Source organism: Chroicocephalus ridibundus, chromosome 16, assembly GCF_963924245.1.
Source record: "Chroicocephalus ridibundus chromosome 16, bChrRid1.1, whole genome shotgun sequence".
In the NCBI taxonomy this organism is placed as follows: Eukaryota; Metazoa; Chordata; class Aves; order Charadriiformes; family Laridae; genus Chroicocephalus; species Chroicocephalus ridibundus.
Genome location: NC_086299.1, coordinates 3,764,548 through 3,780,895, shown reverse-complemented (window position 1 = coordinate 3,780,895; position 16,348 = coordinate 3,764,548). Strand labels below are relative to the sequence as shown.

The following is a 16,348-nucleotide window of genomic DNA, read 5'->3' as shown; positions in this document are numbered from 1 at the left end:
GCATCTGTTTGCTGTATGCATCCAGCAGAGAAGATGACTGCCCTGGCCAGCCCTACTCATCCTTTTTGTGAATTCTTCTTTTCTGTTCTATTCTTAGTCAGAATGATGGATAATAGGCAGCTTATCCTCCTCTTCCCAGTGTTGTGTGCATTCGTGATGCTTCATTTGTTTGCTGCTTTCAGGTGATGTCCTCTGTGCTGCTCTCTCCGTATTGTAAGGATAGCAAATACTTCACTATCCTTCACTGGAAGTCAAAGTCTGTAGCTTAGTATCCCCTGGCAAATGGGATTTTTAAATAAAAGACAAACTGGGTCTGCCTGCCTTAATCACTGATTGGTTAACTTCATCAGCTTCCAAGTCACTGATCTCGAAAGCAGTGTTTCATGAAAGAGACAGTGTTCATAGTCTTTGTGAATGTTTTACGAGTTTTCACCTCAAATCACCTTTGGCAATATTGCAAGGCATTGTCTGTCTTTTATTCCTTACTTTACCTAGCTTTCCATAATATTTGCTGTCGTTGGCTTCTTCATGAGTAACTGGCTGGTGATAGTTAGAATTTGCAGTAGGCCAACATGCCAATTTAAACTTTGGCAGCTATTTTGAGGACATTAAATTTTCTTGGTAAGTGTTTTAAACGACAGAAAGGCCCTTGTGTATCATGGTGTCTCCTCCCTGCCCTTATCCACTAGCTTCCAGTCTACTGCACTGATTTTTTTTTTTGATTGCTTTATTCCCTTTTCATATTCTAAGTCTATTAGACATTCCTTATTGCTTCTCATTATCATTGCAGTCTCTGTGAGTTTGCTGGTGTTAAGATGCTGGTGCTGTGTGCTGATGCGATTAAAATACAAGAATTCAGAAGGAAAGTTTGCATGTGGGATTTTTTTAAAATTTGTAATTTTTTATAAAAACTACTGAAAATATGAAACAAACACTGCACAGCCCTTTCTGTTCTGGTCTTTCTGAATCATGTTCTGCTTTGGTTTTTCAGTTAACAGAGTTCTGTTAAAAATAGAATTATTTCTCTGTTTCCACCATCTTAATTATGGGCAGAAAAATCACCACAGTTATCAGTCTGCTTTTACCCATACTTTATTAATCCACATATTCTAATGCAAGCATTAACCTTTTGGGGCTTTTTTCTAGATGTAGGTCCTCCACCCTCTCAGTTGCTTGAGTCTTAGATTTTTTGCCAACTTAACTTCTGTTTAACTGAAATCTCTTTCTAGATTGCGCTGTTTCCTGGAAACGCTTTTTGTTTGTCTTTCTTCTGTAGTCTATTCATGTATTGCAGAATTTCTTGTGGTTTTCTAGATGTGCATATCTCTGAGATTCTCCCTCACTGTTATTTTGCCTTTACTCTGTCTGTTTGTGATTTCAGTGGGCTTCTCTATGTCAAAAAAGTCTACTTTTAGAAGCAGAGCATTTTTAGACGCCTTGAAGGTACCCCCTCCTGTCTCAGGGAGGTGTAGTGACCACAACCACACACCTGCATGCCTCTAACTAGTTGCTTCATTATCATGAATGTTTCCTTATTAGCATTTTGAAGCTCTTGAACTCATGTAACATGAATTGTAACATTTGACTTGGTCAGTTCTGTTGGGTCATTGATCAGCCAGAAATCCCTCCATGCATGAAGGAGATCCAGGATAAATTCCTCCTACACCCTTCCTTTGTCGCCTCTTTGAGTCTCTACCTCTACTGTCTTTTCTCTGCTGTACTACAATTCAAACCACTCCTTTCACTTGGAAAAGAACATTAATAGTGAATTGTTTGCTAAATTGTGGGAAAGCCTCTTGTGCTGTTCTTCGAGTTTGCTTTCAAGAATGGAATAGCCCTGTAAAAGCTGGGCTAGAAGCTGAAAACACATGTTCTGGATCTCCGTCGGCTCTCTTTTTTCTCCTTTTTTTAAAACTTTTTCTTCCTAAGTTAACCAAATTTGTCTTTGGGTTCTTGAATCACTCCATTGATTCAAGCAATAGTGGCTAGCTTAACAACGACGCACCAGATAAGCTAGAATGATACCTGGGGCCCTGCACTGCGTGTCACCCATTCCATCAGTGTTGCTCTTTTCTTTTCCTTGGATGTTATTTGTGTGTGTGTATGTATGGCAGTTTTTTCTGGGTTTTGCAAATATTTTTGTTGTTTGATTTTTATAGCAATAAATTCATGTACTTGCCAACTTGTCTCAATTGGAGCAGGATGCTTTTTTCCCTGCAGTCCTTACCAAATGCTAGATCTCATTTCGAAGCCTTCTAGTGAAAGTGGATCCACAATGGTCCAAGCAGACTGTTCAATAGTCTGGCTTTCACAGAAGGGTTTATTAATATTTAAATTATATTTTCTCTGCCTTGTTTGGGAAAAATCAATCCCTACCTTCTTTATCTTATCCCGTATATACTTGTAAAGTCCATTTTAGGTCTCTCTTTAATCATCTCCTCCTCACACTGGATCTTGGCATGTGGTAACTAAACTTCAGTCAATTAGAGGCTGAAATAATATTCTGAATGCTTTCACTGGGCTTCGTGTCAGACAAATAAACCTTGATCCCATATGCCAGGTTGCACAGGACACTCAGGAATAAAAGCAGCTTTTAACCCAGGCTTACCGTACAGTGCGGCTAATATCTGTCCATTAAGTCCTACAAAGCAAAATTTGAAATGCATTAGCATGCACTCAAATACTTTGGGGTGAAAGATAGCCTGTTGTAATTTAAATGAGACATTTCAGTGCCATTGTTTGGCACTGCAGACATGTGACCTCACGTGACATCACAGGGTAAAAATGGAACTGACAGCAAGTGCCACAAGCATGATGCTGAGAAAATTTTATTGGGGTTTCTTACAATGCATTTCAGTCACAGGCTTGTGTACTCTATTTTTATGCGTTCTTTATGCTACAGCTACTAAAGAGAGTCTGATCGAACTGGGAAATAAAGGGAACAAAGGAGGAGCAGTAGATTAGAAGGGAAATACCCCTTTCTCTGCTTTAAGTGATTTATGTGTACGAGGCTCTACGAAGAGAGCAAAACCAGCGCACTCTGTCAGGCATCAGTCTGTTGCTTTAAAAGTTGGCAAGTACACCTGGAATGTTTACAGGAATGCTGAAACTCTGTTTCACTGAAATGTAAATCAATTGTATGATGGTGGGAGATTTATGATGGTGAATATATATGTTTAATGCTTAAATAAGTACTGAAGTATATGAAGTACTGTATTATCACCCTGACTAACTTCGCTTGTTTATAGTGTGTTTCTTCAGTGCTGAAAACATACATGAGTGTCTTTGGATAAGTGTTGTATGGTAGGAAACAATCAAAATGTAGGTACACAGGTAGAAAGTGAAATATTTGATGATCGTTTGTCATGCATAGTCAACTGCTATTCATGACAGTGCTCAATTCGAGTGTTGATCTCCTAAAGAATGTAAATCCCCATTTGAACTTCCGATTTATTATTATCTGTTTTAAGTCAAGAATATTCTTTAGCTTAAGAGGCCCCTGTCAGTTAAATTCTGTAACCACTTCATGTTGCATGACAAGTAAAATTAAAATTATTTTAAAGTAACTTTTTAAAATTACCACCATTTCTATGGCTTGTTTTTCGGATGTTTTGTTGGGTTTTTTTTTCTTCAGTTTCTTCCTCTCGCTTAGTCAGAGCATTCAGTTTTGTTCCAGAGCTGGGACCTCTGTTGCATGCCACAAATTTCTTGTCTAAAATATGAGTGCTAGTTGCTATCTCCAGTTTAAGAGACAGGAAAAATTAGTTTTGACAGCATCTGATGTCCAGTTCGGCCCAAGTATAATGTCCTGCACAAGGCAGATAATTCACCTCTGTGTTTCCAATTTAATTGAAATCATCAGCAATTCTAATTGGCCCAGTCCTAACTTATTTAAGTCTACAAAAGTGCATGTGATTTATTTTATTGAAAAACATGCATAACTTTTTTTTTTTTTTGCTACTGCATTTTCCAGCTAGGCTTAATTTGGTCAAGGCCCCAAAGCTAGTAATGACACTTTAGATAACACAAGCTTGCATTATTTGTCGCTTTATTTTTATTATGGTGTGATGCAAAAGCCTTGCTCAGGCTGGTAGAGCACAGTTTGCTAGAATGTGAATTCACGGTGCAGAAGCTTGGTTGTACTCTTCCTCTCTGGCCACTCAGAGGAAGCTGTTACACCACGGATTTCAAATGTGTGTGCTTTGGGTGCAATAAATCTGCAAGTCTCCACTTACCCTTGGATTCCTGTAGTGAACGGGTGCCTCCGCCAGGCTCCAGCATAGCCGTGTCATTGAACCGTTGGGACAGAATTGTTTAAAATGTGCACATTGTGTTGGAAAACTGCCCCGTACCTCACAGAGCTTTGTGTTCAGAAAAACAGAACCAAAACCAAACAACAGAAGCCCATAAAGCTGTATGGCTAAAAAGGAAGCACTTTGATATTAGTCTTAAAGAGTCTGAAATGAGTGGCATTATGAACACCTGAAGCTTTGTGGCTTTTAACACACACTGAGAAACTCTTCAGCTTTCAGAATTAGATCCTTGTAGACTGAAGTATTTCCTGGTTTGTTTTTTTTTTTTTTTTTTTACTTTTTCTTTTCAATATCTAATGTATATATTTATGTTGCAAGTAGCTATGTGCTAGTAAGAAAACTATGACAAATGCAGAGATAAGCCTGGTTGGAAAATATTACCTAAAAACATAGTTGAGCAAAAAAACTATGAACTACTGCAAAGCTACTGTTACTGACTTTTTCCATTTTTAATTTCTGTTGTATTTCTGGTTTAGTTCCCAGGCTGATGGTAGGGACATGGCAGGTGACTCTGTATGTGCGTGCATATCTGAACTGATCATTTGTACACGAGTTCCTGTGCCCAAAGGAAGAAGCTTGCATTTTCTATTAAGGACTGTTAATATGTTTTTTAAATTTTTTTTTCCAAATTTTCCAGGCCAAACAAGCTCTAGGTCTAAAAAGCCTGTTTCTCAGAAATCCCAAGCAGGCCTCTCTGGACAGTCATGCTGCTGGTCAGCTCCATCGCAAACATTCCTTTAGCAGCCACATCTTGAGACGAACAGCCAGTGCACCCACCAAAAGCCAGAAGAAGAACAAGAAGGGCTTTCCTGAAATTGCTTTTGACTCAAAAGACAACAGCTCTGAAGGGGCCGGTGAAGACCATGAAGTGGAAGCTGCCTCACAGCCTCGCTTCGAGCAAGAGCCAGAAAGCGCTTCTCTGTCACCAGCTCCCAGAGATGGTGCCAGTGGGGAGGTGCATGGCAAGGGGTTGAAAGGTAAGGCCCATAGTTCTCGTAAAGCCAAAAGCCAAAGTTGTGCTCAAGGGGGTGCTGCTTTCAGTGAACCCATACAGAGGTCTAACAGGGTCCGGCTTCAGGAGCACCAGAGCGAGAAGCAAAGCGTCTTTGCACGCTGTGCCATCAACAGCTCTGGTAGGATTGGAGTGGCCACCAATTGCATGAAATGTATGATTGGTTCCAAAGAAAGCCCAGATCTAGAATGCGAGTGGAGTGACCATCCTACCAGGCCTATTGCTAAAGATATACTTCACCATGACCAGTATAGCAGTATAACTGGAGAAGAGAGGTTAGAGCTAAAAAACTGGGGTGTTAAAGATCAGCCCATGCGGCAATCAGATTTGCAGTCTTGCAGCAGCCCTGGAACTGCCGATGATCTAAGGAGTACCCAGTCCTTTGTGACCCCAGGGAAGAAAAATGTTGAATCTAAATGTCATGGAATAAAGACTCATTCCCGGCAGCGGTGGCAGTGCCAATCAGGTGGCAAGTATGGAAGCACTGTCAACTTGGTTGCAGCCAGCAATGGCTCTATATCCTCCAACTCCAGCAGTCTAGAAAGCCTTGGAAGCCCAGAATTTCCCAAGCGCTGGTCTGAAACTTCTCGAAAGCAAGTGGGCACCCTACAGAGGGAAATGAACGCCTTGTTTGTTCAAAAATTGGAGGAAATTCGAAGTAAATCCCCTATATTCTTTGCTGGTAAGACCAGATTTTCTTCACCCTTCTCCACCTTAGATCACATCATTGTCTCAGCTTCTGCATAGCATCTTTACTTAGAAGTTCCTGTATGTTGTTTTGCTATCAAGAGCTCTTTATTTTTGGCAATGACAGAAAAAAGTCTGCATAAATTTTTTTTTATTTTTTTCCTAGATGTGTCTGGTTTAGATTAGTCCTGTCCATGCCTAGTTAACCGCTGCAGTAGTAAAACTGTCAATAGTCCATGAATGCCTGGGTTGTTTGTTCAGGGTTTTTTGTTTCCTTGTTTGTTTTTTGTTTGTTTTTGGTTTTGTTTTTTTTAGTGAATGTGGTATGATACTAAGTAAATTTTAAGATCCAAACCAGAGCATTAAGTAGAGGTTGAACATGGGAAACCCATATTAACGAACAATATTTCCATTATTGGTATTTGTGTTTCGTTGAGAGATAACCACATCAGCAAAGGCATCTAATGCACTCTGCTAACAAGAAAGCCAGTTCCTTCCTTGAAAAACTTGCAAAATTACTGCCATCGATTCAGGGATTACTGGATGGAATTCTCTGGCCTGGGTTATTCGGGAGATCACACTTTATGAACATAGCAGACCATTCTGGTCCTAAATGTATAAATCCCCAGTATGCAAACGTTTATAGATGTGCTTAATTTTACATATATCATTTGATTGTGACCTGAGGGCACAGTTTCACAACATAAAGAAGCACAGTATGTGACCCAATGTTACTTGACAGGGGCCAAGCTAGGTGGACTGCTAGCATTTCCCAATTGCAAAATAAAATACGCCCATTTAAAGGACGGCGGCTTAAGCTACAGCATTTTATAGCTGTTTCAAGCCAGGAGTATGTATGTGGTCGCTGGGTCTTGTGACCGTATCTTTATTCATGAACTGTACGTTTGTAAAGATGGAAAATAGGAACAGAGGCAATCAAGGTATATATTTTAATAAGGAAAGTGCCTTTTTTTTCTCCTGATTTGACAGGGAGGGGAGGGAAAGGAAGAGATTTTGACAAGATTTTCTCCATTTCATTGAATTGTGAAGAGGAAGTAAAGAAATACAGCTTTTGTCTATGACTACAAGAGCTTCTCTTCAAATCCCTCCCCTTTCCCCTTCATTTTCCAAGGAAATTGGACATTGATGGTTACATTTTCAGGATCAGTTAAGTGATTTCAGTGCTTCTCAAGATGTAATCCCTTTTTTTAGTAATAGATTCTGACTGCCCACCTATAGTGGGCTTCTTTGAAAGCCTAATACAGAAATTTAAAATATTCTATTTGTTTGATTAATTTAATCTGGTTGGATGCTTACAGTTTCTCTTTATTTCTCTTTCTTTCTCTTTTTTTATTCTTTTTTTTTTTACAATATCTGCTTTGAGCTTTTAGGAAAATACTAGGACCATGGGAGGGTGAGGGAAGAAGTTTGCCGGTTCCCATGACTTGACATTAATCCAAAGCAGCAGAACTCTTTCTATGCCTAAATTATTGGCATTAGGCTTTTCATAAACTCTGAGAAGTGTGACATATGAAACCATTTCCCATTATCAGTGCCAGCTCCCCCGCCAGCCCCCCAAGTCACTAAATAAATATTGTGATATGCTTGAAATTTGATTAAATCCATCTGACTTCTCAAGCATGGAATCAGCAAACCTTTAAAATGGTGAAAGAGTCACTTGGACTGGATGCTGATGATCCAGGGACAAACACTGTGTTTGCACAAACAGCATGCTTTCCCCATCCGCCTGCTATTTTACTGCCTTGGGCCAAGAAACCAAGGAAACCAATAACGTTAGCCTAATATGGCTGCATTTCATAATTAACATTCTGTTGATGGGAAGTGCCACAAGGATGAGGCAGGAAACTATAGTCTCTAGTTGTTCCCTTTATGGCAACAGCATTAACGTTTCCAGTGTGCCTTAATCTGTGCTGATGGCCTCGCCTGGATGGGGAGAAGGAGAGAGCTCATTAGTCTGATCAGCTCTGGACTCCTCCCGATACCTCCCGACACTGGAAAGTCTGCTGTGTTGTGAATGGTGGATTTTGCTTATGGGCACATGTGCCTTCTTCCCTTTTAGCACTCCCAGCTAATGGAATATAGGCCATTGAACAGCTGTCTCCATTGTTAAGCTTCTTGTCACTAAGCTGGATTGGAAATACTGGTGCTGGAAGGAAAAGCCCAATATTTCCTTGGCGTTTTTTGATAATGTAGATGATTTTTTTTTCCATAGCATTAGGAAAGGGTGTTGGAGAAGAGGAGGCTAGCTTCCATTCCCCAGTCCAGTGGAGTGTGTTTCTTGAACAATAGCAAAAATTGCCATTTATTATTCTATGACAAAATAATGGATTTAATATCCGTCCATTTATGGATTCCATTGAGTGCTCTGGTTGGTCGGAAATTCTTAGGATCCTACAAAAATGTGTGAATATTTGTCTGTTTCCCTTCCCTCCCTCAGCACTAATTTATCCTGTTATCTGCACCTGCCTTCCCTACATTAACTGGATTTTTCCTCTGTTCTGTCCTGTTGTTCTACATGCACACTCTCTCTCTCTAGTTAAGAACTGAAAGGACAAGCAAGTCAAAGGTAACTGTCTACTGAGCGTCACTGATTCAAGCACCTTGTTGCCTGTAGTCCTGGTCTTTTTTTGTTTCCTGCCTTATAATTGTCTGCTCCGATATTCTTGAGGTGGTTGCCTGGCTAGGCAGTGCTTTGCTAGTTCTTGAATGCATGTTTGCATTGTGGTATTGTGGTTTGGAGATGTGGCAAATAGTCTTTTTGGCATGATTGCTTTGGCTCTTAGGGTACAGGTAATAAACATTGCAGCATATTCTTCAGGTAATTTGTGGCTGTAGGGATTCTTCAGGATTGTGCTGCCAGTCTGGTGTTCATGAGCCATGCATCCCTATAGTTTCTTGAAAAAGAAATTACAAACTTTTTAAGGAAAGTAAAGTTGGTTGTCTTAAAGTTTTTGGTTTGTTTTAGAAGTCGCTTTGACTACATTCCATTGTATGTATGCAGATCATTTTATTTGTAATCTACTCCATAAGTCCCGTGCTGCTTCTCTTCTGAGTACTTATACTTGGGATCTTACCTGTTGGTTGGGCAGTGGTGTTCTGATGGTCTGATTATGAACTCATATACTGACGTGTTTGAGTGCTGGAAGGAAGGAAAAGAGGAATTCAAGCAGTGCTGGATGGTGGAGGAAGAAAAATTAGTTGATGAGAAGGGATACAAGGACACAAAGAAATTGATGGGTACAGTTATTTGAAAAATATAATCAGAAAAGTAATATGGTGCTGGTATGCATGGACTGAGATTTTTTGAAAAACAACAGGGCTTTTGGGCAGCTAAAACTGAATGAGCCGGAATTTTTGCTGCCTGTAGCCAAGTGTTTGAAATCAAAAACAAAAATTAAATTTGAAATTAAAAACAAAATAATAAAGAATAAATCTTCGGCTAAACTGCAACTTGTAGTAGCTAATTAACCCTGTTTCTCTGTTCTTCTTGTTTCTTTCTTTTTCCTGTCTTTTCCTGTCTCCCGAGTAGATGTCCGCCATTTCTCAATACAGAGGTCAGTCACTTCTTTATGCAGCCTAGAAACTATCACTGAAGAGCCTGTTATTGCCAATGAAAACCATCATGCCAGCCCTTTCTTCCCTCTACCCGTTACTCCTTACAGTGATTCTGAAGAAGGGTCTGTGTCTGATCATTCCACTGAATCTCGATCAGAAGTAAGCAGCACATCCAACCAGCCTCAAGAATCTCTACTCACTAGAGAGCAAAGAACAACTCTGGCTGCAGAAGACCAAGTGCAGGTGGTCACAAGAGCAGCTGACACAAGTTTAGCAGTGCAAGAAGATGAGAGGACAAGCATGGCAGGATGTTTCAAAGAAGCAAATGGTTGGACACAGGCATGCAGTAAAGCTGGAGATCAGCGTGGGTTGGCAGTGCATGCTCAGAAAGCCTGGCTGGTAGTGGCAGCAGGTAAGACCACTGCCCAACCTGTTGAAAACTGCCAGAAGCAAGATGACCAGCCAGGTCAGGTATTAACAGACATGAAAAGCACCACTGACTCCAGAGGCCAAAAACTTGGTGCAGCAGCTGTTCCACTGCAGCAAAACAATGTGATTAACAGCACACAGACAACTTTGCCTCCAGATACTTTCCAGAAAGCCCAGGCTGCACAGGCTCTGCCTGTTTCTGTTTCTCAGACGAACTCTTACGTGTTAGTAAGACGTTCGAAGAGTGAAGGACTGAAGATGTCAGACTCCTCAGCCTTAATAAAAATTCCAAGTAGCCTGTCTCCAGCAGCAGAAGTATACTTCGATGCCACTGTTAATGACCGGATCTGGAGCAAGCTAGATTGCAGCAATCATCGTGACAGCATGTCTTCCTCTTCCAGCATGTCCTCCAATGACACTGTGATAGACCTCTCTCTACCCAATCTAGCTCGCAAAAGCCTTCCAGATCTTGGCATCCGTCATGAAAATTTTGAGCCCCTTGCCATAAGAAAGGGTATGCGTCCACGATCTGCTACAGCATCCAGTAATGAGATGCCAATGGTGAGCAAGAGCAAATCCAATCCTAACCTGAGGTCTGGCCAGCTTCCAGCAGATGAATTGTGTCCCCGGCCTCTTGCCAGGAGCCCTCAAGATGCATTCTCATCCATTCCTAGAAGGCATACCTGGAACAGGCTGTACATGGAAAGTCTCAGACAGTCTTCTAACAAATCCAAAGCACAGGATATGGTTGTGAATAACCAGGCAAAATCCAAGAGTCTTGGAGACCTTACCTCTGACGATATTGTGTGCACTTTTGAAAGCAAATACCGTAGCATCAGCAGGAGTTTTGTCACTCGGTCAATGCGGGAGCAGCGCCGCTCTTCAGGCCTGAGATCCTCGGTCAAATCCCAGGATGAACTGACTGAGCAGCTAAAGAAGCTGACAGCCTTTCAGCAGGAAAATGATATCACTTCCCCTATTAGTCTTGATCCAACTGAATCTGAAGAGGAAGGGGAGAGCTTGGGACTCCTCCGCAGGTCTTCGTCTCGCAGTCAGAGCAGGGTGCGGTACATTGCCAATAGGGCCAAGCAAGCTCAGGAGAGACAGCGGCTGCAAAGCCTCGGCCAGCTTAGCGGGAGCCCCATTGAGGAGAGAGGAAATCCAGAGGGAGCCTGCAGCGTTGCAAAAGCAGGTTGTATGGATGTAGCTTCTCCTGCCGTGTTTACATCCCAGCCTAAGAACCAAACTGATTATAACGCTGACACAGAAGTCTTCTTTATGCTGAAACTGTAATTCTGGGGAGCACTGACTAGGGCAATGTTTACATTCCTGTCAAAACAAAACATAGTGACCTGAGAGGCACAAAATATCCTCATATGGCTTAGTGCTTCCTGGCCTTCCCTTGATTGCAAGGGAACTTAATAACATGACTCCAAAAGAATAGATGACTGTTAAATTTGTCAGCAGTTTGTGGAAACAGAACAATCGAGTGCAATCAGTGACTTACGTTTTTACAGTCCTAATGATCAGACCTCCTTTGGTTTTTTTAATTATGCTTTTCCCAGCCTCAAATTTGGCCTCCTTTTTGTGTGACCACTTCTTCGCATTTGCAGTTTGCTCTGTGCAAATCTCATGTTCTTTACTAATTTCAGTAATTGCTTCTTAAAATAGGTAAACATCTATGTGATGTTAATGACAGGGAAGGTAAATTTTGCCCTTACAAGTTGTGGATCCAGGAAAAGAGGCTGGATTTAAAATCATGCTCCCTGTTCTGTTTTATTTTTTGGGAGATTTTGAGGCCTCTGAAGTTGTCTTCTCTGGGAAGCATTCAAAATTGCAGTGTAATTGTTTCATGAATTAATAATGTACTAGATAAAGTGCATCTTCCATTGTGGACCTGTTTATTTCAGTGAAAATCCGTATTGTCTCACTCTTTGAAGAAGAGCTCTCATTATGTTCCAAAGCAATGCTTTTTTAAACCAAGCTTGTTTATATATATAAATATATATATGTGTGCGTGTGTGTCTGCAAATATATGTCTGCACATATATGTACACATGTACACACTTAAACCGAACTGTGACTGTTCCTTGTCTCAAAACATAATCTGTGGGAATGAGACAGGAGAGAGAAGGGAATTACTAAAAATAGACAGGAAATATCTTCTGAATTTAATTCAGAAATGTCTAAAAAGCATGCTAGTCTTTTCTTGAAAACAGCACTGTCCCTTCTTTATGGTATTTTAACAATGCTGCTGTACATAGCACTTTTTGGATGAATTTTACTATTTCTGTATTGCACTGCCATGCAAAGTTTTCAATGATATGTTTTAAAAAAAGAGATATTTAATTTTTTTTAGATGGACATATTTAGAATTAAATAGTAACCTAAACAGAATAATAATTTTTCCTCACCATTTTTTTACTTTTTATTTTTAGGGACATTGTCCCCCCCCAATTATTATGTCATTTATTATAGATGTACATTTTATCAGTGATGGAGAAGAATGTTTACTGAAATGCATTTTAAAGAGAAACAGAGGTTTAATTTTATTGCAGGCTGCATAGAGTCCCTATTATTGAGAGGATATTTTGCTTTTGTTTGTAATGATTCTTTTGTGTATATTGCAAAACCTAAAAATTTGTTTGTAAAACCACCTTACACTACTAAAATAAACATATTTAACCTTCCAGCTGTTGACTCTTTAGCTGTAACATAATGCTTTTTCTATGCTGTCTAGAAGTTTGTGGTATACAAACATAGTTAATTCTATCTGCCTTGTTTTAAACATTCCTTAGTGGATAACATCTAATTTTACTCTTTTTCAGAGTGGTAGCCATTTCAGATCCAGCTCAAATTTCCTCAGGCCCACCAAAACACATGCAAGTACCGGTAGGGACTGGCATCCTGTTGTTGTGTCATACACAGCACTTATGACGAAGTGATGTCTCTGTTTGGCAGCCAGCAGTGGCTGCGTAGGTGAAAATTCTCGAGCAACTCATGTAATTAGCAGCCAAACAGACATAATACAAGGACCTAATCTATTCTTTTATAGCTCTCCAAGTAAGATAGATAGCCCTGTTTCATCACTGAGGTTGTTTTAAAGTCTGGCTGAAAATACAGTAGCTAAAATTTGGTCATCACCTGTCTCATGCAAAAATATCTTCTCTTCCTGTCCCAGTAAAGTGCACTATTAAAGTGTGTGTTATTTAGTTCGCACTCTCTCCTGGAGGGTCCGTCAGCTTACTTGTGGATTGCAGGGCTAGAAAGGAGTTCTGCGTTTCTAATTTTAGTATCATTTGTCCACAAACATTTAAACTCTGAGATATCAAAATGTGAGGCTAGCTGTAGCTAATGAAATCATCACGACATGAAGATTAGGGGTTGGGAGGGGTTAAATTCTGTGAATAAATCCTTTCAAATGGTCTTCAGTATGTTTTGTCTAAAAATATTCTCCCAGTTTTCCATCCTGGCTCAGATCTTCATTTCTTGTCTTCCTAATTTGGATGAGAGGCCCTTGAGGTTTGTGCAACAAAGGTTTGGAACATGCACCGAAGTAACCCCGCAATATCATTGCAGACTCTGAAGGAAAAAAGGTAAATCAGCAGCAGAATGTGTGATCTGCCAAGATTAGTCTCACATTGTGTCTTAACACAAAGCAAATTTCATTAACATTCTCTAGACGAAAAGTCACTCTGTACTACTTTAGTCTTGGGCTGAAAAGCTGCAGGGAGTTGCTGCATTTTTGTCTTTAAAGCAAGAAAGAACATGCAACTTGACAGCTTTAGGAAGTTAATGTTTAAAAGGTCTATTTGTGTCTTCTCAAAGACCAAGTTTCACATTCAGGTTATTTCTATCTTTAATTGATTAAGTAATACATGTTAAATTAATGCACCAACACTTGTTAAATTAATGCACCTCACAGAAGGCAGTATCATGTAGCACTTCAAAACATTTTTGTTCAAATTTTTAAAAAACAGTCCCTGGATTTAACTTACTAGGGTACATGTGAATTTTGCCCTTCTGCTTCCAAATTAATAGTAACTACACTTGTGTGTTTTGTTACACTACATAAGACGTTGTGTAGTGTACATTAATGATGTGTCCATTTATTCCTATGAATGGAATTTATTTCCTGGTACCTACACTGTTGAGTAGTGGAAGCTTACTGAGCAGTTTTGCTCTTCACTCATCGAGGAAGAGGAAGATTGCTTATTGAGATCTTCTCAGCAGGCAGGGTGCTGTCTGAAATGGTAAGGAAAGGAATAAAGAGTCGGTAACAGTGGAGAGCCAGGAGCTGAGGTTCCAAGCAGCACTGATTTTCATGTTACGAATGCTTCATTGTTCTTACTCTCTTTATGATCTTCTCTACCATCCATATGATAATCAAAAGAAGATTCTCCCTCCTCCATGTGAAATTGTGGGCAGACACAATGTAGACACAGCTTGAGCTTGAAACCACAGTGGTCAGTGCATGCCATCTCCTAAGGTAGTGACATTCACTTTGCAATAATCACTGCTTGCCTTATAGTAGCTGCAAATTTTTAGTAGACTGGCACACCTGCAGCGTAACAGACTTGGGAAGCCATAGGAGGCATCCAAATCTAGGCTCTTGCTAACACAGCACAATGTTTGTTTGCTCCACCAGGATGTCATGCAATGGAACAAAAGCCTGGCAGATGTGAAGGCGTTCAGAAAGGCAGTTGAAATCCTTGTTCTTCAAGAAGGTCAGTGACTGAAAAGCTACGGCAATAGGTCTGATCATCTGACGGTCTGACAAACAGCTGAATGAGGATAGGGAGAGAAAGGCAGCGAGGGTGGGAGGGTTCTACTAATGTGTGAGAACCTTTCCTTGGCTGTTCCTCATCCATCAATCAAATCGATAACGCTGCCTAGAGAAAGCCCATTTTCTATCTACTCCTGCTGGCTTGCACAGAGACAGCACGTATATTCCCTTGTTCAGAGCTCAGCTGAAAGGCTTTATATTCCCTTGTTCAGGTGTGAGGCCTCAGACTCTTCTCGTATATGTTTTTCTGTTCATTAAACTGTAAGATCAGAAGTCCAAAGTTTCCAAATTACAAGCAGTGTATTGTACGTGGCTGGATTTGGGATTTATGGTCTGTATTCCTCCAACATAGTGTTTAAGAACGCTAATGATGAACATTTGATTGTATCTTTAAAAACTGATTTTGTCTGTGCTGAGGTGCTTTCAGCTGCTTGTAGTTGAGCTTATCAGCCCTTGTTAGCTGCCAGCTGTGAATATATTCATGAAAAGCTAGAAAATATTCATGAAAAGCAGCTGGAAACCTCAGCTTATCGGACTTTTGCAAACTTCCCCCTACATGCAACCATTTGCCAGAATCCCTAGGGCACAGCTTTTAGATGAGAATGTGAAGAACAAACGGCATTCAAACTATCAAAGATTGCACCGGGAGATGAACCTGTAACCAGGTCAAAGCCTCTGAGAGAAATCCAAGGTGAATAGATCTTGCTGGATTCTTTTTCTGCTTTGTCCTATAGAGAGGATGTAATTATCCTTTATAACGCATCTTAGCATCTTGCCATAATTTATATTGCAAGAATGATTTACGCCATCTGGGGTCTGAAGTGCATTAGAAGTGATCTAAGGACTAATTGCAGTGAGCTGTGAGTCAAGCCCTTGAACTCTGTTAGGGCAAGCTCCACCAAATGCAGTCTTCTAAGCATTTTTTTATTGAAATTTAAGCAATTTTTTACTCTGCAGAAGGCAAGCTGTGTTGATTGTTTAATAATTGCTTTACTCAGTGGCAAGTATAGAAGAAGCTTAGGGAAGAAGGCCAAGACGTGCAAGCTGCTGGAGAGTTTTCCATCTTGAACAGTGCTTAAAGTCGAGTAGGGAGTAAATTTTTGTTTCTTTCTTAAGCATGGACATGTTCCAGCTTCCCTGCAGGATGAGCTGTAATCGTTTGCTCTGCTGAATTCCTGTGAAGGCGCTTCTTTGTTGTTACAGTGCCTTGATGTGTGTATTTATAAATGACCTGGCCCAACAGAATCAGCCACTTGGCGGCATGGTACTTTTGAAGTGAAACTAGTAAGTGGAAGGAGGAAGGGGCCAGGAATTTCACTTCTGTGCCTGTGTATTAAACAGAAAAGTATCAGAGAGAAATTTAATGGTTTACCTTGAAGCTCATGCCTTCCTTCAGCTGTTTAGGCGTTGTGAGGAAATACTAGATGCAGGTAATGGTTTAGGGGTTTTTTTGGTGTATACATGAGTCCTCCAGCTGATCTCCTGAGGCAGCCACTGAGTAGAGAAAGGCTTGAGCAGCGTACACTATGGACAGACAGGAGAGCT

General features: G+C 40.4%; 1 protein-coding gene across 1 annotated transcript in view; it reads left to right on the top strand.

The window, feature by feature from the left end:
* Positions 1-12,707, top strand: part of PLCH2 (phospholipase C eta 2) — a 100,911-nt gene extending 88,204 nt beyond the window's left edge. Inside the window, exons 23-24 of the mRNA XM_063353727.1 lie at positions 4,951-6,007; positions 9,563-12,707. Coding sequence (XP_063209797.1) covers positions 4,951-6,007; positions 9,563-11,310 — 2,805 coding nt within the window. The 3' untranslated portion in view covers positions 11,311-12,707. The remainder of the gene's footprint in view (positions 1-4,950; positions 6,008-9,562) is intronic.
* The last annotated feature ends 3,641 nt before the right edge of the window (positions 12,708-16,348 follow it).